This window comes from Equus caballus, chromosome 4 (genome assembly GCF_041296265.1).
Source record: "Equus caballus isolate H_3958 breed thoroughbred chromosome 4, TB-T2T, whole genome shotgun sequence".
NCBI classification, from domain to species: Eukaryota; Metazoa; Chordata; class Mammalia; order Perissodactyla; family Equidae; genus Equus; species Equus caballus.
This window is the reverse complement of record NC_091687.1, coordinates 73887516-73910162: the sequence shown is the minus strand read 5'-3', so window position 1 is coordinate 73910162 and position 22647 is coordinate 73887516. Positions and strand designations below refer to the sequence as shown.

The following is a 22647-nucleotide window of genomic DNA, read 5'->3' as shown; positions in this document are numbered from 1 at the left end:
AGAAGGCATTCTGAAGATGCAGTATTAATGGTGTTAACCCATTTAAAAGAAAGTAGAGCTGAGCCAGGACTGTTTATCATTGTTTTGAGTTGGAAAGTTCTGATGTTTAGAACCCTATAATAAAACAAAGAATATTTTTGCCGGCCGATCTTCTATGAGTAGTTTTCCATTTTATTTCTAAACCTGAATTTTTAGAGCTTTTGAAGAGAAATGACAAGTCATTTCCACCGTGCATGCGAAAGAGAGAAAGAAAAGGGAACATTTGGGAAGGAGTAGCAAACCAGTTGGGTGTTGAGAAGGGGAAGGTAAAGATTCCTTCTCCTGGGTGCACTGTTCAAGTATGGCTCCCTTCTTCTCTGTAATTGCCTTGGAAATGGTAACAGCAGTGTTGTGTGTGTGTGTGTTGACAGTTATAATAACTAAGTGAAATGGTCTTTCTCCTCCTTATCCAAGGATTTCCTGCTGCAGATATTTACTGTGTTCCGAATATTGATACGCCCAGAGATGTTTCCAAAGGACTGGACTGTTATGCGCTTGGTGGCTAACAAGTAAGACATTTAAATTGATGATAATTTCAATGCATTGTGTAGGGGAAGAGGAGAGTACAAAATGATCTTTTTAGTTTGATTTCAAGTTTGAAATCTCCAAGTCCTGGGGTTCTTTTTCTTTGCCTCTGAATTAACTTCTCTCACTCTTTTTTAAAAAAATTATGCATTTAGAAGTCACACTCCCTCCTACCTTCTTTGTCCCCTACCCCTATCCTATAGTAACCACTTTTATTAGTTTTTTGCATATCCTTCCACTGTTCCTATATGCAGAGCCTAGCAGGAAGCATAATATATACTCTTCTGCACATTGCTCTTTCCCTTCAAAATCCTGGCAATGTTCCCACATTAGTACATAGAAAGCTGCTCATTCTTTTCTGGTTTTTTTCTTTTACAGATATTTAGTATTCCATTGAATGGATGTACCATAGTTTATGTAACTAGCCCTGGTGCTGGACACCTGAGTCATTTCTGATGTTTCTTAATTCATTTTAATGCAACAAAATACATTGAGCATCTACCGTGTGCTGAGCACTGGGAATAAGATACAACCCTGAGTTGGACACGTGAAGATTGAAGTTCCCTTTCCAAAGCTAGGTGATTTGGCCAGTAGAGAGTTGAAAATAGTGCTCTGAGAAGAGTTCAGAACTAGATACAGACATTTGGGAAGCTATTGATGTAAAGTTGAATCTCTGGGAGTTGATAAGATTAGCTCATGTTAAGCATATCCAGCAAAAAAATAAAATGATCTGAGGTCAGTGCTGGAAGGAGTCGGAGCCAGAAAAGGAGACAAGGAGGCAGAAGCCATTCCCAGAGAGTAAGTGTCATAGATTTATCTGCTCTCTCACTTCTTATCTCTGTCGTCTCAGGATACAGAATGGAGATGAAGTTCTTTAGGAAACTGGCCTGATCTTTACTCCCACACTTGTAATTTACCCTGTTTCATAAGCATTCTTACTTTTAAGCCCACATTTGCTTGTTTCTCCTTCCTCCTCTTCTTCAGTCCCCAACACCCTCATGCTTAGGGTGAAGGTTGGATTCTCTAGGTATCCTCCATAGCCCGAAGATGCCATATGTCCTCCCCAGATGCCCAGGTATGATGATAGTAGAGACCTAGGAATACAGGATTTGATTTTTATTAGATATACCAAATATGGCTTATGCTGCAGTATACATTTATAGATGTGGAGGTGTTAAAATGATGTGTTAAAAACTTTGTGAAGTAACAAATAGTATAATATGGCATATTATATTTTACATAAGTACAGAAGCAGCTTTTCCATTTTGAAGACTAATTGAATTACTGAAATAGCTCTCTATAGAATTTAGCATATTTAATTTGATATCTGTGAGTAGAATCAAATATCTCTTCATCTGGATGTCCTGATGCTGCAGATTTCAGTGGGAGCTATTGGTCACATATCTGGCCCTATTACCAAACATCAAACATTCTGGGCACCTAGAGAGGGCTATGAAGTGATCCAGGGAGCCAGATGAGAAGGGGTTCAGGCTACTGACATCATCATCACACAGTGTCATCGTTAGGTCATTCTGCCTGCCCTGTGTGCAAGGGGGTATTTTGATTTGAATTAGAATTTTCAGTGGCAGAAATTCAAACTGAAAGTAAACTTGACATTTTGTTCCTTACGTACACAGGCTGTTCTTGAGCTTCTGAAAACCATGACAACCATGTGGCTTTTTGATATTAAATGCCATCTCTCTCTACCCCACCTAAAAATCTCTACTTTATTTATGAAGACTTCATGGTCACACAAGTGGTTGACAGCATAGATTCTGCTTTTGAGGAAATCCATGATGTTCAAGATTTCTATCTATAGTGTTAACCAAGTAGGAGCATGGTTTTGTTAGAGATGAACTCTTTGTAACACATTTAAACAGAAGATTACTCCCATAGCAAACCCAAGAAAAAGGCCATCAGCCTTTGCTAAATGCAATAATATCATTCCATTGCCACCCAAGTCAGTGCCAATAGGAATCTGGCACTGCTTTTCCACTGGCAATGGCTGGCAGCGGCAAGTCCAACCTAATTCATAGACAGGACTCCAGGGCCCGGTGCAGCACCTGCCAACTTGGAACAGACCACCTACTCTATTCTGTTCTACTTGCTTCTCTTTTCCTCTCTTCTTCTTGTTTAGTTGTCATAGTCATTTCGCATTCAAATTATGAAAGCATAGGAGATTTTTCTTGCTTTATAAATGCAATATAGTCCACATATAAGGTTTCACCTGTGTGTGCTTTATCTGTAAAAAATGTTAACCTCTATAATATTGGTAGGAAAATAAATTTCTGAAGGATGTTAAAGATATTTTAAATATGTTAAAGAGCATATACTGGAAAGAAAAGTTCCCACTTTGCTGAAGTGCATAGAAGCAAGTTGCAGGAGGCAGGTCTGTGCCTCGGAGATTGGCCACCTCTTCTTCCAAGATACTAACTTTCTTAGACAAATGTTTAATTAGGGCCCCTCAAAGAGGCATTTTAACCCAGAGTCCCACTTTTACTACCCACTCGTGTACTTAATACATGTTGAATTGTTAGTAACTGGCTGAGAAGTCACCATTGTCCTGCCCTTGAACTCAAGTGAATAGCTCATCCCTCAAAATATGTATTCTTCTATGTGTTGGTCCTTTCTTCCTGTGTTTTCAGGTAAGTTAAATGCCTTTAACTTTCATCTATAAACTGTGTGGTCCAGAATCCTATAGCTTCCGTACTTTATGCGAAGTCCTGCCAAAAGCTGTGACTGGACACGTGGTGATTAGGATGGTCTTTTGTTTATTTCCACCTGAATCTCTAATATTGTGTAACATAGTAAGTGTGTCCAGGCTGAATTTCCCAAGGACGAGAAACGTGACTTCTCTTGCTTGCTTGCGAAGCTATATTGTGCCCACTGTAAGTTCTTGGTAAATGTTTCTGATGAGGACAACTGCTCAATCTGAGAAAGAAGGAACATAAGGGAGATGAAAATTAAGTACCAAAAATACAGGACACTTTGAGACAAGCTTCTCTCCACCCCCTTCCCATACACATTAAGGTACAAAAATAAAGTTACAGCTTTATACATATTTTCAAGGAAATAAATCTTATAACAGACTAGCTTATTGAGGAAAGTAAAAGCTCCCTGGGCCTGTGCTTGACATTTCAGGCCCTTATTCTGTATATCTTGTCTGCCTGTTGGCTTCAAATATATCCTACATTTTCTTTTGTGTTTTTTCCCACCAAACACTGAATTATTTAGTTGACTATTCCCTTTAACCAACTTAGCTTCCAAATGAGATCTATATAGCAAATAAATGATTTATAGAATCGAAGATTCCGTTCATTCATGGACCCATCCATTCAGCAAATATTTTTTAGTGCCTAATGTGTAAAGTAAATTCCATAAAGCTAAAGAGCACAGTTCTATGAAGATGTTTATGAAAGGAAATTTGTTCTGGACTGGCATAAGAGGGGTCTTTCATGAGGGAGTAAAACTTGAGCTGAAAGCTAAACCAGGAGTTAATAGATAAACAGCAAAGGAAGAATGTTCTTGTCAACAGGAATATCATATACAAAGGCCCTGTGGTCAGAGTGAATATGGCACATTTAAGGAACTGAAAGACTGTTAGTGTGGCTGAAATACGAGGAGGGAAGGAACCCATAAAGATGAGATTGGAAGAGAAAGACAGGGCCCACATATCTGTGGGTAGAGAGACAAAAGAGAAACCAGGAAGGACCAGTTAGGAGCTTAATACAGCAATCCAGGTAAGAGATGATGATGGTGTGAGCAGGTAGATAGCAATGAAGGTAGCAAGAAGATCAATTTTGGAGATAGAGATGACAAGACTTGCAGATGACTGGATGTGGATAGGAGAGAAAAAATTGAAACTGGCCTTTAAAATTTTGGCGTGAACAGAAGGACGGTGGTGCCATTCTCTTAGGTAGAAAATACTGAGAGAGGACCAGCTTTGGGGGTGGGAGAGGTGATGAATCCTAAGTTGAACAGAAGTTTGAGATGCTGTTAGGTATCCAAGTGGCGATGTACAAGGGGAAGCTAGACATGCTGGTATGGAGCTCAGGGAAGAGGTCAGGGCTAGAGATGGCATGTGAGGGTCATCAGCCTGTGGATAGTATTTGAAGCCATAGAACGGAATGAGAGCACCCAGGAAGAAAGTGTAGATTGAAAAGAGAAAAGTACTTAGGACTGGGCCCTGGAGCATGCCAACATTTTAAAGGTCAGGATGTGGAGAAGCATCCAGCAAAGGGAGGCTGAAAAGGAGCAGGCAGCCCATGATGCACAGTGAGAACCAGCAAAGTATAACATCCTGTGAAGAAAGTATTTCATGATGGAAGGAGTATCAGAGCTGCTGGGAGGTTGAGGATGATGAAGACTGACAGTTGCCCCTGAGATTTGGCAACATGGTACGGATATTGGTGACCTTGACAAGTGCTGTTTCAGTGGCATGGTGGAGATGAAAGCCTTATTAGAGTGCATTCAAGAACAGATGGGAATTGAGAAAGTGAAAACAGTAATTATAGGCAGCTCTTCAGAAGAGTTTTGCTGTAAAAGAGAGCAGAGAAATGGGGCTATAACTAGAAGGAGATGTGGGGACTAGGATTCTTTTTAAAATATGGAATATTATAGCCTGTTGGTCTACTAATAGGAATGGTCCGATAAAGACAGAAGTATTGATGATGCTAAAGAACACAGAGATAAGTGAAGGAACAATGTCCTTAGGCAGGCAAGTGGGGAGGGGTTTGAGTGTAGTATTGCTCAGTGTGCCTGTTCGAGAACTGTCTGTTACCTGTTCACAATCAGCTTGCACTAGAAATTAAATCAGCTGTGTAAGCATGCAGCTTAGTTCAAGTGACATTATTTTTTGTAGGAAGTCCTTCTCAATGAAGGAAGCTTACCACTCTTAGTGTAACACTGACCTCGTGCACACAAAGGAAGCTTGGCCTTAGCTAAGAGTTGACAGTTTATCCATGGTAACAGGAAGGAAGACAGAGTATGTGATTCTGACCATGAAAAGTTGGGTAGGAGAGTAGCTAATCTATCAAGCACTCATTGACACAGCTGTTACTGTTTTTTGTTGTTTTTCTGTTAAGGGTAATTATCCTTAAACTATTTTACTGTCCAGGGAGAGATAAGATACTGATTTTTATCAAAACCATATATTATAAGATGAATATGCCAAACTTAAATAAAGTTACAGCAAATATTTACATAGGAATTGCTTGTGCACTGCATCTCCTGGTGAGTTTCAGGAGTTGGTAGTGAGAATGAATACAAGAAGGAAAGACTTCCTTAGGGTCCGAGCCTAATAGGTCAAAACTGAGGCTGCTGCCACATGAGTGATTTTATGCCAGTAGTGCCCAGTGGAGTAGGTCAAGGGCATTTTTAAAATGCTTCTGTTTCAATCCTTGTTCATTCTTTTTACCTCACCCACACTGCATGCTTCCTTGACTGAAAACAAAATCACTCCTTATCACGTTAGTTTTCAAAAGGACACATTATAGGAGATGAGGTTTCTCTCTCAGGGAGATAGCATTGCTTAAAGATACTTCCTAAAGGCCAGAATGAGGTGGCAACTGGAAAACCTGAAGCAGTAACATTTATTTCCTATGCATCAGTTCCTCTTTTATGTGTAAATTTTATCATGCTGTGCCCGTAGATTATGGTTGTCAAGTGATCCTTGTGCCTGCATTTCTATAGCAGATATCAGTAATTTGACCATTTGCAGTAACAGATTGCAAACCTTTCTTGGCTATTGAGTTGGAGCACTGAGATTTGAAATGTCCCCATATTCAGAGACTGAGTCATGAGTAACAGAATAAAACCAAGGGAGCCGCATGGTTTTGGATAAATAGGAACAAGTAAAGAGAGATCCCTAACCACCACAGGTATCCGCTACAATGAAGGAGCAATAATGTATAAATGCCTTTAGCTGGCTTGGGGACCTGTGTGCCAGGAAACTGACTCAGTGCTGAGTTACCATAAAAAGCTCTGGGACCTGCCTCTGTGACTTGGGCTGAACATTATAAGCATAAATGGAAAGCAGTTGAGGTAGAGTCATTTCAAGATCTTTCTAGTCTTATTTTTGTAGGTTTACTCCTTATCATATGAACTGTATTAAAGAGACTCACATGCCACATTAGATATATTTTACTAAAGAAAAAGTGAAAAGCAATTTTTACCCTTTTGCTTTTTAAATTATTGGCCTATGAGTAAAATCATTTCATTCCAATTGGCTGTGATTTCTCAGCATTTTTATATGTTTAGGAATTCTTGGAAAGTTATAAAAAGCAACCTATAATTTTTTAATGTAATAGAAATTGCACAAATATTAAATTGGACAGTTAATGAAATTGATAATGTTGCATTCGGTGGACATGTAATTAACTTTTTTTAGTTTTTATTTTGCAGTTTTAATTTTTAATCCCATCACGTTTTTTCAGGTCTCAGTATTTTCTGAAGGCCCTGAGAAGCTCCTAGACCCTTGCCCTGTGCCTCTTGTGCCTCATGATAAAGCAGCCTTGATGAGAAGATGAGGTGTTCCATCTAGAGCAAGGATTGCGTGCCCCATTAAAGAACCATAAGAACAGTCATTGGCCTAAAGTTCTGGAAGCCGGGAAAATGTGAAGCAGAGTTTGTTGGAATGTTTTTCTGACTCAGGCCTCTCTAGAGCCTTGCTCTTCAGAGAGTGAGCTGTGGATCAACAGCATGAGCATCCCCTGGAGCTTGTCCGAAATGCAGTCTCAGGCCCCACCCCAGGCCTACTGAATCATAATCTGCATTTGAACTAGATGGCAAGGTACCCATTACATTTGAGAAGCACTGCTCTTGGTAGAGAGTTCTTAGCTCTGGGTGTACAAAAGAATCACCTGGGAGTTGTAACAATCCTGAAGTCCAGGTTGCACTGCAATCTGATCGTTAGAATCCCTGGGGATGTGACCCAGACATCTGTATTTTAAAGTTCCCAGGTGCTTCCAATAAGCAGCCAAATTGAGACTCACTGGTCCATAATAAGGCCACAGAGGCTCCACATTGTTTACTAGTAAGCACAGTTGAACAAGCTCTGAATTATGTTGGTTGTGTTTGGGACCCAGCATATAAATAACAAATGAGTAATCTTTACCTCAGAATAGCTTCTCATTTGGAAGATTGAATTGGTTGGCTCCTTTCCAGGATGTTAAGCCCAATAGTCTAAATCCCAGATATGTCATATTTCACTAACACCAGAGGTTATTGTTTCTGAGCAACAATCCAAGCTAGAGTTGTGGGCCAGAAGGTGTTTTTTAATGTAAAACTCAGGTATAGAGGGACTGTGTGTATTTCTCCATTGCATGTCAAAGTAGAATGTCTGTGCTTAGAACCACATGTTAAGGACGCAAAATTTTCTTCTTTAAACTTAAAAGCCTAGGGGTCTGGTCCTGTGGCATAGTGGTTAGGTTCATGTGCTCTGCTTCGGTGGCGTGGGGTTCATCGGTTTGGATCCTGGGCACAGACCTACACACCACTCGTCAGGTCATGCTGTGACAGCATCCCACATACAAAACAGAGGAAGATTGGCAACAGATGTTAGCTCAGGGCCAATCTTCCTCAGCAAAATGAAACAAAAAGCAGTCTAACAATCTTCTAGATGCTAGGCCAAGAACTGCTTCCTTGCCTCATAGCATTCCATTTTCTGATAATTATGCTTTAGTTTCATATAATAAGGTCTGAATAAACTACTTTGGGAACTTTAATGATTTCTTTAGTTATCGTCATTGAATTTGCCAGCGTCTGTAGAAAACTGCCACTTTATACTGTTATTTGTAGGTGATTTCTCTCTTTGATATGAAATTCACTGATGGTGTCTGCCATTTGGGGGGCTGAAGACATCACAGGACTTCTCAATTTCATAGGCGTTACTTATACCTAACTTTGATAGTAAGATTCACTGAGAGATGTAAATGACATATGTAAAATGTGCATGCATTACCACAGTGCTTGCTCAGGATAGAGCAGGTGCCCAAGAAGTAGTGGTTTTCTTCTCTTTTTCTTTCTTTACCATGAGCTTTCACATTAAACCATCCAACCCCTTAATCTAGTTAGTGTTCCCTTTCCCCACAAGAAGGCTATAATAGTGAGTTTTCCAGCAGATAACAGTAATGAACGTTTATGTCCTTCAAGGACTATAAATATGCTTCTAATTAGTAAGTATCCTTCTGATCTATATTTTACAAGGAAGATAACTAAGGTATGAAGTTGGTTGGGTGTTTTGTTTTATTTCATTTTGTTTTACCTAGAGTCATGCAACTACATCCTTCAATTCCAAATCCTATGGTGAGGACTGGCGCCTCATTACATCACAAGCACTGTCTTTCGCATGCATCCCAGAAAAGGCCAAAGAGTTTTAAGTATCAACCATTTATACATTGGTGCTTAGTTTAGAGTAGCTTGGAGAGTGGCCTGTCTTATTTCAATATAATGCTGTATCTAACATTAAATGAACCAATTGGGAATGTATTCAGTTTTGGTATGTATACTTTTATAGCTGCAAAAAGGAACAAATTTTGAACAAATTACATAAGTCTAGAATTAACCAAGAATGCTCACCAAACCCTTCTTTTTTAATCTCCCCAGCAAGAACACATGGCTATGTATGTCCCCTCTGTCAAGCTTTCCTCCTAATTTCTCCAGCTCTGAGATACTCCATTCTCTGAATTGCTGTAACACTCACTGTCAGTTTCACGCAGCTTAGTACTGTTTTATAGACAATCTCACTGTCTGTAATTGTTCCTTTAGTGACAGGCTTGTCGGCATGAGAGAGGGAATCTGCCTTCTATGGCTCTTTCATGCCCCCTAACATTTTAAACAGGGGAGAGAGAACACATCTAATAAATACTCAAAACTATATTCTATCATTTTATCCTGTCCATTCCCTCCTTGAGTTCCATTTCTTTTTCTGTATTTTTAAAAAGTGTGGCTTTCTTCTATGTTAATCAATTATGGAATATTATATTTGTATTAAATATTTTTGCTTTATTCAGAAATTAATAAAATCATTAGGAAACATCAAGAGATTAATGTATTTCTGACTGAGTCATATGAATTCATAGATCTTTCTGTGTATCATTTTACAAAGAACCAGACCCTAGTGATAAATTTTTTCCTTTTTTTTTTGCCTGGTATCTCTTTTTTATTTCAAATATGAATTATCTAATCTTGTTCCACATGCTTACTGAAGAAGGTTTTCTTTTGTCTTAGTTGCTCTTTATTCTTATCTAATAAATGATTTCCACTAATACGAAGGCTGCAACTTAATATGTATTTTTTTTGTCACTAGCGTAATTATTACAACAGTTCTATACCTATCAGATGCACTTCGCAAGAACTTCTTAAATGAAAACTTTGATTATAAGGTAAGTATCCATGTAGCTGACTATCCTGCTTGGGCTAAAAAGTTTCACATTGTACTTCAAGAAATGACCTAATATATTTTCTTTCTCTTAATAATAGGAAAATAAGTTTATTCCAGCTACCTCAATTAATCTTGGGCCATATTAGTTTTAACTATGAATAAAATGAAAAGAGATTTCATTATATCTGTGAACAAATTAGAGCTGTAATCATGCTTCTCATCCTGGTGGAAATCATAGTGCTTTAGAGGAGAGAGTTCTTTATGATTACTATAAATTTTAATTCTCATTTTTTTCTGTATGATCTCCATGCGTGACAAAGGGAACTTAGAACTAATGTTTTTAGACATGTTTTACAATAGAGCTTATATGAGGAACATATTTACAAAGTGAACCCTTTACTTCCTTTACTTTTCCATCTTCCCATTTTTTAGAATGAATTAATCAAAAGAAAAACCTGGAAGATTAATAAGATTCTTTAAGGCAGAACTCTCCGTACATCTATAATATAATGTGATATGTCTGGGTGCCTAAGAATTCTTGATTTACACATTTTTTAAATGGCAAATGATAAATGATAAACAAAGGTGGGCAGTACCCATGTTGGCTTCCCTTCTTAGTGGTGTCATATGTTTTTTGGCATCTTTATTTCTTATTCTTTTTTAAATAACATTTTTCATATTAAACATTTAATAAAATTTCCTTATGCAATAAGTAAAAAATACAAAAAAGCACATATACAAAAAAAAGAGAATTTTAATGATTGCTCAATATTTCTTTATATCAGATCTTGTAATAATTAGTATATCAGAATTTGATAATCAGAACTCTACTTTTTAATACTTAAGTTGTTTCTACTATTTCATTCTTATAAATTTTATCCTTTTTATGTACTCCTCACAAAATAAAACTTGGTATATATCCCTAATTATTTCTTTGGATAAATACTTATAGGTGGAATTGTTGAGTTAAAGGTTGTACCATTTATATTTGCTGGCCTGTTTTCCTGTATCTATACCAACATGAGAAAATAAGACTTTTTTTTGACAATTTCCTAGGGGAAAAAATCTTTTTTGCTTGAATTAGCATTTCTTACTATTTATTAGTTACTAATTATTGATTAGTTTATAGTTATTAATTATTGACTATTGACTAAAATTCATATCTTTTCAGTTGTCGTTGATCTTCATTCATTGTTTTGCTCAGGGTTTTATCATATTCTCTTTATTTGTAAGAGCTCTTTATGTATAAAAGATATTAATTCTTTGTAATATTTTCCTGCTGTTTATCTTTAATTTTACATGGTGTCAGTAGAGCTGTTTCCTTCCGTTATGTCCTAAATGTTTTTGGTTAAGTTTATTGCTGGGAATTTTATTCTGATGCTATTTTTGGTGTAAGAAACCTTAGACTCAAAAAATTTGTCTGGGCAGGGAATTTTTATATACTTTCTGAATTTAAGGCAATTAGCATATACAAAGAAGTATATGTATTTTTATTTTACTTCTACATTAAAAGTTCCAAAAAATGAATTTTCATAGGAATAAAGTAAACCATCTTATACCTCACCCTCCCTGGAGATACACAGACATGTTATAGGAGAATCAAAATATCTACCATTTAACATATACAAGAGAGCTCAGGAAACCTGTGATATATCATTGAAGTAATAAATAAGTAGATGGTGTTAGTTTACTTCTTTGTTATAGAAAATTTCAAGCATATATAAAAATAGAGAGAATAGTGTAATCAATACCATGTACTCATCTTCAGCTCTGACTATTATCAACTCATGACCAATCTTATTGCAACTATATCCCCATCCACTTACCGCTTTTCAAGAAAATCCAAGATATAGTGTCACTTCACCTGTAAATATTTTTGTAACACCATAGTATTTAAATATCTTGTTCTCATTTTAGATCTGGGATTCCTACTTTTACCTTGCAGTCATTTTTATAAACCAGTTGTGTCTGCAATTAGAGATGTTCACACCTTCCAAAAAGAAAAAGGTGTTAGAAAAGTAAGTACCAGTGCGTAATCGGGTGGGACTATAAGGCACAAGTGTTGTGCCTTTTAAAGGGTGCTTAGTTCAAGTGATTCATAAATCAGATTTCTGTAACTGGAAATCACAGTGGAGAGGCAATAACCAAGAGGACAATAAGCAATCTTTTCTGGAAATTTCCATATTTCGAACTTATTCGCACATTTTTGTCCTCAATCTTTCAGGATTCAAAATTAATATAGAAGCGAAAAATTATGAGACAAATCTATTTTACTGAAGGATTTATATGAGAATTTTAATTAGAGGCATCAAGACATGTACATTGTACAAATTTCCAGTTATAAAATGAATGAATCATAGAAATGTCATGTAGAGCATGGTGACTATAGTTGATAATACTGTATTGCACATTTGAAAGTAGCTGGGAAAGTGGATCTTGAAAGTTCTCGTCACAAGAAAAAAATTGTAACTGTGCATGGTGATGGACATTAACTGGACTTATTGTGATGATCGTTTTGCAATATAGACAAATATCAAGTCATTATATTGTACAACTGAAACTAGTATAATGTCATGTCAATTATACCTCAATAAAAAAAGATGTACATTAAATATCTTTAATTAGAAACATACTGCCTTTTGATTCAGAATGGTAGATGGTATCCTAAGAGACACAAATACTTCTTTGTTCTGGAGCTTTTGTGTCAGGTTTGATTTTTGTTCTATTTTAGGTATGGTGACATGCGGGTAACAATGGGTTGTGAAATTTTCAGCATGTGGCAAAACCTAGGTAAGTGATGAAAAGAGACGCCACTTCCATTTTATAGTTCATCACTGTACTTTTAAGTGTACAAATGAAGAAGGGCAAGTTACCAATGACAGCATTTGAAACCAAATGTCTAAATCAATAAAGATATCTATAGAAAGTAATTGACACTTTGGCATCGAATAGAGTTACAACTAATTCTTTAAATTGGCATCTGTCTGAAAAAATCACTTTACCTTTGTGTGTTTCATTATTATTGAATGACAAATTTTATAATTTAGCATTGCTCCAATAATACATGCAATTCTAGCAATGAGCTAACCTTTCAGAATTTGGAAATATAACAACTCAAAATTTTTGGAATTCTGGATTGAGGCTGTGAATCATAAAAAAATTAAGATTAAACTTCATGAAACATTGACTCAAGCATCGCTTCTCTTAAAAAACTTGACAACATTGACCTATATCATAAAGAGTATAGCCAAAGGATTTAAAAGGATCTACAGTTGCTAAGAAATAATTAGATCCAATTTTGTTAATCTGCCACATCAGATAGAGCCTACTATTTCAACAAATTGATGGCACAGACTTGGTTGCATAAAAAAGAATATTAAGAAAATAAATTATTTTAAAATCTTATTGGCATAGGGGTTTTTCCTAGAGATTCATAACTTCCTTAATTCGGTATGTTAACTATGCAAGTTTATAGTATTAATTTACTATTATTGCATTGTAATTCCTCCTTGCGATTTATTAAAGTGATGGAATTATTTGAATTGAATATGTAATGACCTGAAAGTATCTTTTCTCTTGGGTTCATTCAAGCACAACTTAGAGATGGCAGGATATGTTTTCTTTAAGCGAAAGTAGAACCATTACCGTTTTTACTTCAATTCATGTTACAGAGTGATTTTTGACCAGGATATGTATATCTCTCAAAAATGCATTGCAATTTGAGATAGCCTTGTTATATATGATTGAGCCCAGGGTTCAATGCTTGCTAGTACTTTCAGAAAAAAAGGTGAGTTAGCATCTTGAAAGCAACTTCCAACTATCTAAGGCCAGCCAGAAGTCCATGATGTGTCTTTAAATTAGGCTCAAAAATAGCATCAGATTGTCTTATTTGAAGAGCACTCCTCTCAGTCTTCCTGTTTCCTTGATTCTTTGTGTCCTTGGTTTTCAAAAGCAGATCAAGGCCCTTGGAGTGTCCATATTGCATTTGGCATAAATTTAGCAAGGTGTTTTCCGAAGAATGCTGCATTGGAGTGCTATTGTGGTTGTTTAGGCTCTTGTCAGAGCTAAAATGATAGGACTAGGGCAGATTCGTTTGTGTTGCTAGAATTTTAGAAAACATGGCAGATTTCCTCTTCTAGATAAATCTTAGCATTGCCAAGTATGGTTATTTCCACATAAATCTTTATCCAAGCCAAGGTTAGCTATGCATGTAGGCCCATGACCCTTGGCTTGCTGAATAAAGCTGGCACCTTTAGTCCCCCTAAAGATGTCACTGTATCCTCTATAAACTTTTCTCCTCTGTTTTGTCTTTAAAACAGAAATATTTCTATCCTTCTGGGTTTTATGTTAAATTACTTCTTTATTTTCCTCAGAAATCTAGAGAATGTGAAAAATTTCTGGAGCATACTGATCCCCGTAACACATTGCTATGTCAGTAGTCTTTAGAACAGTGGCTCTCAACAGACCAGCAGCATCTGCATCACCTGGAAGCTTGTAAGAAATGCACATTCTGTGGCTCCACCCCAGACCTACTGGAACAGAATCTCTGAGACAGGGGCACAACAATCTGAGTTTTAACAAGTTCTCCAGGTGATTCTTATGCACTTGGCTAAAGATTGAAAAGCAATGCTCTAGACAATGGCCCCTTTCTTTGTTTTTCCAGCCCTAAAGACTAGCTCTAGCACAGGTCTAGGACTCTGTTAGAAAAGCTCATTTTACTCGACTAGGGATGCTCAGCATGACTAGTTCAAGTGTCTGACGAGTGTAAATTTTCACTTCATTCCTTGGTTTCTGCATTATTTCCCTAGAGTTGTGTCTTGACTTTTTTGAGACTTCCAAAACATAAGGTGAATTTTAAAAAAGAATTTTAAATTGGAAAATGTTCAGAAATGTTAAAGCATCTCTTCCAACATATATTTTTGAAAAATGATAAGAAAAATTAAGTATTCAGGGTACTATTTTAACACCTCATCTAGACCTAAATAACAAGTCAGCTTGTTACTTAGGAATATCAAAATATGTTAGTTATAATTTGGTTTACCTATAAATATGTCATATTGAGTATTTTGAATGCTAAAGGAGAATTTATTTAGATAATGATAGATTTGTAATTTTTAATGGAACAGACCGACAAATTCAATTTAGCATAGTTCATAAAACACTGGCTATGTATAAGTTATTTTGGGGGGGATACAAAAAAAATGATCCATACCTGTTAAGAGCTTAGTTTTTAAAGTTTATATTTTAAACTTTTTGTCCACTTTTTGTGGAACAGGAAAAAGCTTGATAAAGACAAATTCGCCAAGTTTTAGTAAAGCAAATAAGCTTTTATGATTTCATAAACCAAGATTTTCAGTAGTTTTTAGTAGATACAAATAACACTAACTTTTAGAAGATAGAAGAGAGGAAATGCCCACAGTCACTGAAAACACTTTTTGCCACTTGAAGCTGTTCGGTTGGTCTAATTTGAAAACACAAATTTTACTGGACAATATTTTTAAATCAGATTTTGGTAATTTATGTTTAACTCAGAAGTGTGGATAGTAGCCATCCTAAAGGATATGAAGTGGTATCTAATTGTGGTTTTGATAAAATAGTTTATATTTAAAGAGTAAGGACTGGGGCCAGCCAGTGGCATGGTGGTTACATTTGGCTCCACTTCAGCAGCCCGGAGTTCACAGGTTTGTTCCCGGGCACGGACCTACACACTACTCATCAAGCTGTTCTGTGGTGGCACCCCACATCCAAAAAATAAAATAGAGGAAGACTGGCACAGATGTTAGCTCAGGGCCAATCTCCCTCACCAAAAAAAAAAAAATAAAGACCTAGTAGTGAGAAGTGAACACCTTTTCTCAAATGTTCCTCAGTATTTTCATTTTCTGAGTAGAAGAACCAAAAATATTATGTCAAGAGTGGGGGGAAGGCATGAATCTTCCCCTAAAATTGTATACATTTGTACCTACACTTACAAGAATAGTCTGCAAAGAAAGAGGTTAGTCTTTACTACTGTGTCCCACCTTTGGCATTCATCATGCTGCAGGGTTAAGTTTTTTCTTTCTATTTTTAGTTGAACTAACATTCTTACTAAATATACAGTGGGCTCTTTCTTCCACATTTGCAAACACAGCATCTTGTAACTGCTGCAGAAAAATCAATACTTCCCTAGCAGGCTGTTCTGTGTGCATAAATATAAAACTCCAACAACCCAAGAAGCAGGTGTCCTAAATACTTCAAAACAAGACCATGTGGCTGACAATTAGAGATGGGGAAAGTATACTAAATCTGCAGTTGAAAGAGAAATCATTTAAATGAAGTTTGGTTTGCTGTTGCCATACACGCCTCAAGATTTTGCTTTGCTGATTGGAGAGGAATTAAATTTTCTATGGTGGAGAGCCTGTTCAGATTTGCACAGATTCTGTGTTTTCAGTGTGTTTTCAGCAAGTGAGGCTATCCTCATACATTCCTGCATGATGATGTAAATGTAGGTGTGGCTTCTTTACTGCCAATAGAAAATCAGGCTACAAAATGTCTTGTATGGACTTTGTTGGGGTTGTGATTGAAAGAAAGCAACTGGAAATGACATGTTTTAGGACAATCAGAAATTTCAATATAGGCTGGATTTTAGATTAATTTAAGGAATTATTGTTTGCCTTGTTAGGTGTGATAAAGGCATTGTGATTCTGTATTTATGAAATGTCCTACCTGTGAAAGATGCTTACTGGTGTGTGTACAAGTAAAACAATATGATATCTCAGACTTGCCTTAAAATACGCTAGAGAAAAAAATAGTTGGGGCAATAGGTGAAACAGGATTGGCAAAATTGTTGGTAATTATTGAAGCTAGATCATGGGTACGTGGGGATCTGTTTTAGTCTTTATAGTTTTGTATACATGTGAGATTTTTCATAGAAAAAATTTTTCAGAGAAGAAAATAGGGTTGTAAAATATCTATAAATGGAAAAGATTTTGAAAAAAGAGATTCAAAAATACTCAAGCAAATGGTGGTAAATAAAATAAGTGCATGTTGATGATGTTCTTTGTTAGAGAGGCCAAAAGATGTCAGGCTCAGGAAAGATTAAAAACAAAGATCGTAATGTAGCTGCCTTGAATCTCATTCCACCAAGGCAGCCGTGGGAAAACTATCCGGGCTGGCAGGAAATTCCATTGTATTTTGTGCTCCTTGCCTCTCCCATCCCCCTTTACCCCACGCACCAAAAGCTCTGCAAAAGTTTGGTGACTTCACACAGTGTCAAGGTGGCAGGGAGGCCCTCCTGGTTATTAGCCAGATGCCAAGATGGCCTTTTTCCTGTGTACGTGGTCCCTTCAGTCCATGGCTCTGCTGGGGCACAGCATCTGTGGCTAGACTCTGAAGCCCTACGCCGTCTCCCAGGGCAGGGTCACAGAACAGGTGTAAGGCAGGTAATCTCAGGACTTGCCAGCCTTTGTCTCTACAAGAATCTCCTTCTCCCTTTTCCCTTTCTTCCTCTCCCTTGCCACGACATCTTGAATAAGGATTGAGTGGGTTTAGGCTTTTACAAATGATAGTAAGAGTGATTGAGTTCACGTTGCTTCTCCTTTCTGCCCTGACGAAAGTAACTGAGGAAAGGAATTGCCAACGCTGGCTGCTAGTTACCTGCTTGATATATGTATGTTGGGAGGATAGGGGAATACAGGGAGAAGACCATGAGTTGATGGTTCTGTGTATTGTGCTACAGTGACTTTGTTGATCTTGAAATTATTCATTCTTTTGGAGGAAAATATCCAAGGTTAGATTCATAAGGAAGTTTCTTTTGATGAATAAGAAGGAGATGTTCTTGCTCTGATGAGGAAAACTAAGCAGTCCCTTGGGAAAGATTAAATATTACCTGGGTCAAAAATGAAAATAGGAGGGGCCAGCCCCATGGCCGAGTGGTTAAGTTCATGCACTCCGCTTTGGCAGCCCGGGGTTTTGCCAGTTCGGATCCCGGGTGCGGACATGGCACTGCTCGGTAGGCCATGCTGAGGCCACATCCCACATAGAACAACCAGGGCCACTCACAAGTAGGCTATACGACTATGTACTGGGGGGGCTTTGGGGAGAAGAAGAAGAAGAAAAAGAAAAAAAGATTGGCAACAGTTGTTAGCTCAGGTGCCAATCTTTAAAAAAAAAAAAAGTAAAGATAGGAAAGAAAAAGTCAAGTTATTCCTCACATGCATGAGTGTGGATAAGTAATTTAGAGAGGATGAGAAACAAATTACTTCTGATGAATCCTCAGAGAGGAAAGGACTGTGTGACTTCAGTGATATAAAGGGACTTTCAGCTGGGCAGGAGCCTGCGAGCGTGTCCTGCTAAGCTCCCATGGCATTGAGAAAAAGGGATGGGGCCACCTTCTGAAGAACGGCGGAAATATCCCACGGCACTTCCAGTCACAAAAACCAGTGACTTCACAAACACCCATCGCTGGTTTGCCATCGCTGACTCATCCATCATTTTTTTCCTCTTTCCAAATTCTTTCTTTCATATTCTCTTTTCTTTAAAAATCCCTCTAAAGTCAATAGAAATTTAAACTGTCTGTTTGCACCCTGGATTTATATATGTCCAAGCTCTGTGGCTACCTTAATGCCTTCGAGTACAAAAAATGAAATAGAGAAAATGATAATTAATGTGAAGGTATATAACTCTGAAATTGGCAAGTAAGCCTGAACAGTATGATTTTGTTCGTATTCAACCCTTACTACAAAAGATCAAAGGTAGAAAAGAGGAAAAGGGGGAAATCATCCTCTTCCATGAAGCCAGCCATCTTCTGCTCAGCTTCCCAACTTGTGCTGTGGGTTTTATTTATTTATTTATTTATTTTTTATTTTTTTCCCCAAAGATTGCCACCTGGGCTAACAACTGTTGCCAGTCTTTGTGTTTTTTTTTCCTGCTTTATCTCCCCAAACCCCCCCTGTACACGGTTGCGTATCTGAGTTGCATGTCCTTCTAGTTGTGGGATGTGGGACGCCGCCTCAACGTGGCCTGACAAGTGGTGCCATATCTGCGCCCAGGATGTGAACCCTGGGCCGCCACATCGGAGCACGTGAACTTAACCACTCGGCCGAGGAGCCGGCCCCTCTGTGGGTTTTAAATAGATAGTTTCAGTATCATATGCTTTCATCCATGATGTTGAAGGTTAGTTCTTGAGAAATAGTGCATTTTCCGTAGCATACAGTATTCTCACCATAAAAAGAGAAACTCTTTGTGATTTAACATAGATGATGAGGGTAGTGGACTAAACTCAACACTCATCTGCTTGATGAAATCATCTGTGCCCACCTCACCCTCTACCATCCTTTCCTCTGAATTATCAGCGCCATACCTTTGAGTACTTGCTAATATACCATTTTGAGTTCACTGTTATTACATTGTAGTCTTTTCAGAAAATTGTTATATGTTTTTCGGACCACCGTTTACATTTTTATTTAGGCCGTGTGTTTATTATGTAAAAACACACTAGGAAAATTATAAAATACAGATAGGAACCATCTTTTTTATGTATAAAAATCACCTGTGATCCTCTACCCAGAGATAACCACTGTGGTTAACATTAGCAGATATAATCTTCTAGACTATCATATTTGTCTATATAGATGTTTTAAATGGAAGATGTTGTGCCTTTAAATACTGTATCGTATCTCGCTTTTTCAGTTAATTATATTGAAAACTTTGCCTGTTATCCTTCTTCAACCTCATTTTTAATGGCTGCGTAAGAGTTTTAACGTGTGAATGTACAATGGTATACATAACCAATTCCTAATGATTTAAGCAATTTTTACTTGTATCATATGGCTTTTTTTAACTGTTAACAAAGTAAATCTCTAGTGTTTTAATAAAAAATGATGGAGAAATGTTAATTAACACATGGAAATTTACTGTTTATGTATCTGCTTAGGGAAAAATTTTTTTACTTTGGAAGACAACTGTAACTGAATATACTTGTAGCAATAGTTTTAAATAAATTTTATAATATTAATTTTCTAAAATCTTATTAAGACTAAATATACTGAAACACAAATATTTTATTCCATTTAGGAGAACACAAGCTTCACTTCATCCCTGCCCTGATTGGTCCCTTCCTAGAAGTGACCTTGATACCCCAGCCGGATCTCCGGAATGTCATGATTCCTATTTTTCATGATATGATGGACTGGGAGCAGAGGCGGAGCGGAAATTTTAAACAGGTAGGTGGATGTGCTCCTCAGAGCAGCTGGAAGAGTTTCAGTTCTCCTCAAGCATATCTGAGCTCCCAGATTCAACTCTGAGTTGGGAAATGAGCACCGAACCAGCCGTCAAGAGACCCAGATTCCAGCCTGGCCTGCCCACTCCCAAGCCATGTGGCCTTGGATACCTCTCTAGTCCGATGTTCCCCTGAGCTTCTGGGGAAGCCCTGAAAAACCATTTTATTCCCTTTCAGCTAAAAAATTCTGTGATTTCCCAGGTCTATGTTTAAGAACTGGCAGAGATGTATTTTGCTTCCAGTTGGACACAACACAGAGGAATCAGGTTAATGATTCTTGCAATCATTGAGCTCTCAGTGGTCTGCACATTATATTTGGTGAATGGCTTAGCTTTGAGCATTTGATGCACAGTATGTTTTATTGTTCTTTGCTTGAAGCATCAAGAATTCATTTAAAGGGAAAGCAGTAGAAATTCTTGGAAAGGAAAGTCTGAGAAGATGAGCCTATCATTTCTCATTGACATAGGTTCTAATAACTCTACACTAGTCTTGGAGAGACAGATGTTCTTATCACACAACCAGATCTCCTAAGATATCAGCTGCTTTTGCTATGCCAAGTCACTCATGATGGAGGTAGTAGTCCTACTGTCTGTTCACAGTCACTGCACTAACCTAACCTGTGTGAAGGGTTTGGCCCTCCTTCATGTTTCACCAGATAAAGCCTTTCTCAACTCTTAGGAGTGGTGTCAACTGTGTGAGCAAGCTGAATCATACAGTGAACCCTCCTGTTGCCAAAAGCGTGGCATTTCACCTGTACCAATATGGACATTTCTTTTCAAGAAAGCTAGTAGGTGAATGAAAGGCTATTTTAAAATTATATTGGAAGGGGATCCACTTTCCTTCCCTTTTGTCTTTATCCTTTTATTGAAATTTGATTCAAAGGAATAATTGGGCTTAGTCTGTTGACAAAATCAAATATCCCCCCAACTCCTAGTTGTTTAACTCTCTCTGGCCATGCAGAGGTTTTTCATTTTCTGTATTCCGCTGCCTCAGATAGATGAAGGGATATTTCTGCCTTCCTGATAGTCAAGTCCTAAAGGATTTATGTTCTTGAAAATATAAATGTTTTGACTACAGTTTACAGGAAATATGCCCTTTCTCTCTCATACTGTTTATTGCTACCTTAGAATATTTCTATGGATCTACCATCTGTACATGGATAGGACAAGTTCTCAACTTTAGCAGAGATTTAGTGCAACCTCGAAATTGTTTTGAGAAAGAAAATAGATATAAAACACATCAAAGATTTAAATTAATGTTTGTGAATGTTCTTATATAGGGATTAAAAAAAAGAAAGAAATAGGACTTGCCAGTTTTTATAGCTCCTAAAAGAGAATTCAAACATTTAAGCTGGGCTGCAAGCATTTGTGTTTGAATCAACAAATAGATAGATGTCTGTGGCAGCAGCAAGTGCCACCCTGCTGGGAGTTTGAAGCCATGTTGCTCCATCTAAATTAGCCCCCTACAATTCCAAGGGGGTGTCTACTATTAACCACAGCTGATAATGTCACTTTCACAAAATTTACTGTGGCTTTTCCCCTTGCAGATATAAATATGTTTCAGTTTGCCTAGAAATCCTACTTGTGAAGGGGAGGAAAGAGTAATATTTGGGCATGTTTCAGGTGGAAGCCAAGCTAATTGACAAACTGGATAGCCTGATGTCAGAAGGCAAAGGTGATGAAACATACCGCGAGCTCTTCAACAGTATGTGAGTAATATGTTTATCTCAGGTCAATTCTATTCAGGGGATTTGGTGTCATTGCTTAGCAGCTGAGAGCTACAAAGCCAGCTTGGGTCTCACAGGAGTGCTTTGTCTTTGTGGAGTGTGAAATAAAGGATAATTGCCTAACTCTGGTGAATGGATCTTATTGTTTTGATGGTTAGGCATATCTCCTTATTTTAATCTCTGATTAGGACAGGTCACATGTGTTACGTAACAAATCCTACTCTTTTCATGCCTAAGAATTTTAAAACTGGGGCTGCAAGATAATGATTTTAAGGAAGGTTATGAGTGGAAGAAGAAAAAGAGGTGTGCGATGCTTTCCTAAGTAAGATATCCTTGGGTGATTTGTTGGGAAAAGTAACCTAGTTTGCATCTGTTCTTCAACACTTGATTTAATTCATCAATACTGATCACTCACTCTATTATTAATTGCTTTCTAAATGTTTCTTATTAGAACATCACAGAAGCAAATCATTTGTAGTAACTTCTGTGATTTGGATTTGTATGGAGGATATAGAAATACTGGAATGCTGTAAAGGGACTTTGAGGTTGTCCTTACCAATAGAATGTGATCACAGTCACAGGATAAATTGCCTGTACCAAGTATTCAGCCACTGTGTGAAATGGCCAGAGAGGACATGTGAGAATGTTTTAGTTCTCAGGATTTTAATTCTAACACTTGTTTTCTCTACAGCTTTCTATGGATCTTAGTCATTTTCAAAC

At 37.4% G+C, this 22647-nt stretch overlaps 1 protein-coding gene across 7 annotated transcripts in view; it reads left to right on the top strand.

The window, feature by feature from the left end:
* Nucleotides 1–22647, top strand: part of DOCK4 (dedicator of cytokinesis 4) — a 435623-nt gene that overhangs the window by 354608 nt on the left and 58368 nt on the right. For all 7 annotated transcript variants that reach the window (XM_070264886.1, XM_070264887.1, XM_005609313.4 and 4 more), the window contains exons 27-32: nucleotides 454–548; nucleotides 9872–9947; nucleotides 11864–11964; nucleotides 12678–12736; nucleotides 19997–20145; nucleotides 21824–21909. In XM_070264886.1, coding sequence (XP_070120987.1) covers nucleotides 454–548; nucleotides 9872–9947; nucleotides 11864–11964; nucleotides 12678–12736; nucleotides 19997–20145; nucleotides 21824–21909 — 566 coding nt within the window. The remainder of the gene's footprint in view (nucleotides 1–453; nucleotides 549–9871; nucleotides 9948–11863; nucleotides 11965–12677; nucleotides 12737–19996; nucleotides 20146–21823; nucleotides 21910–22647) is intronic.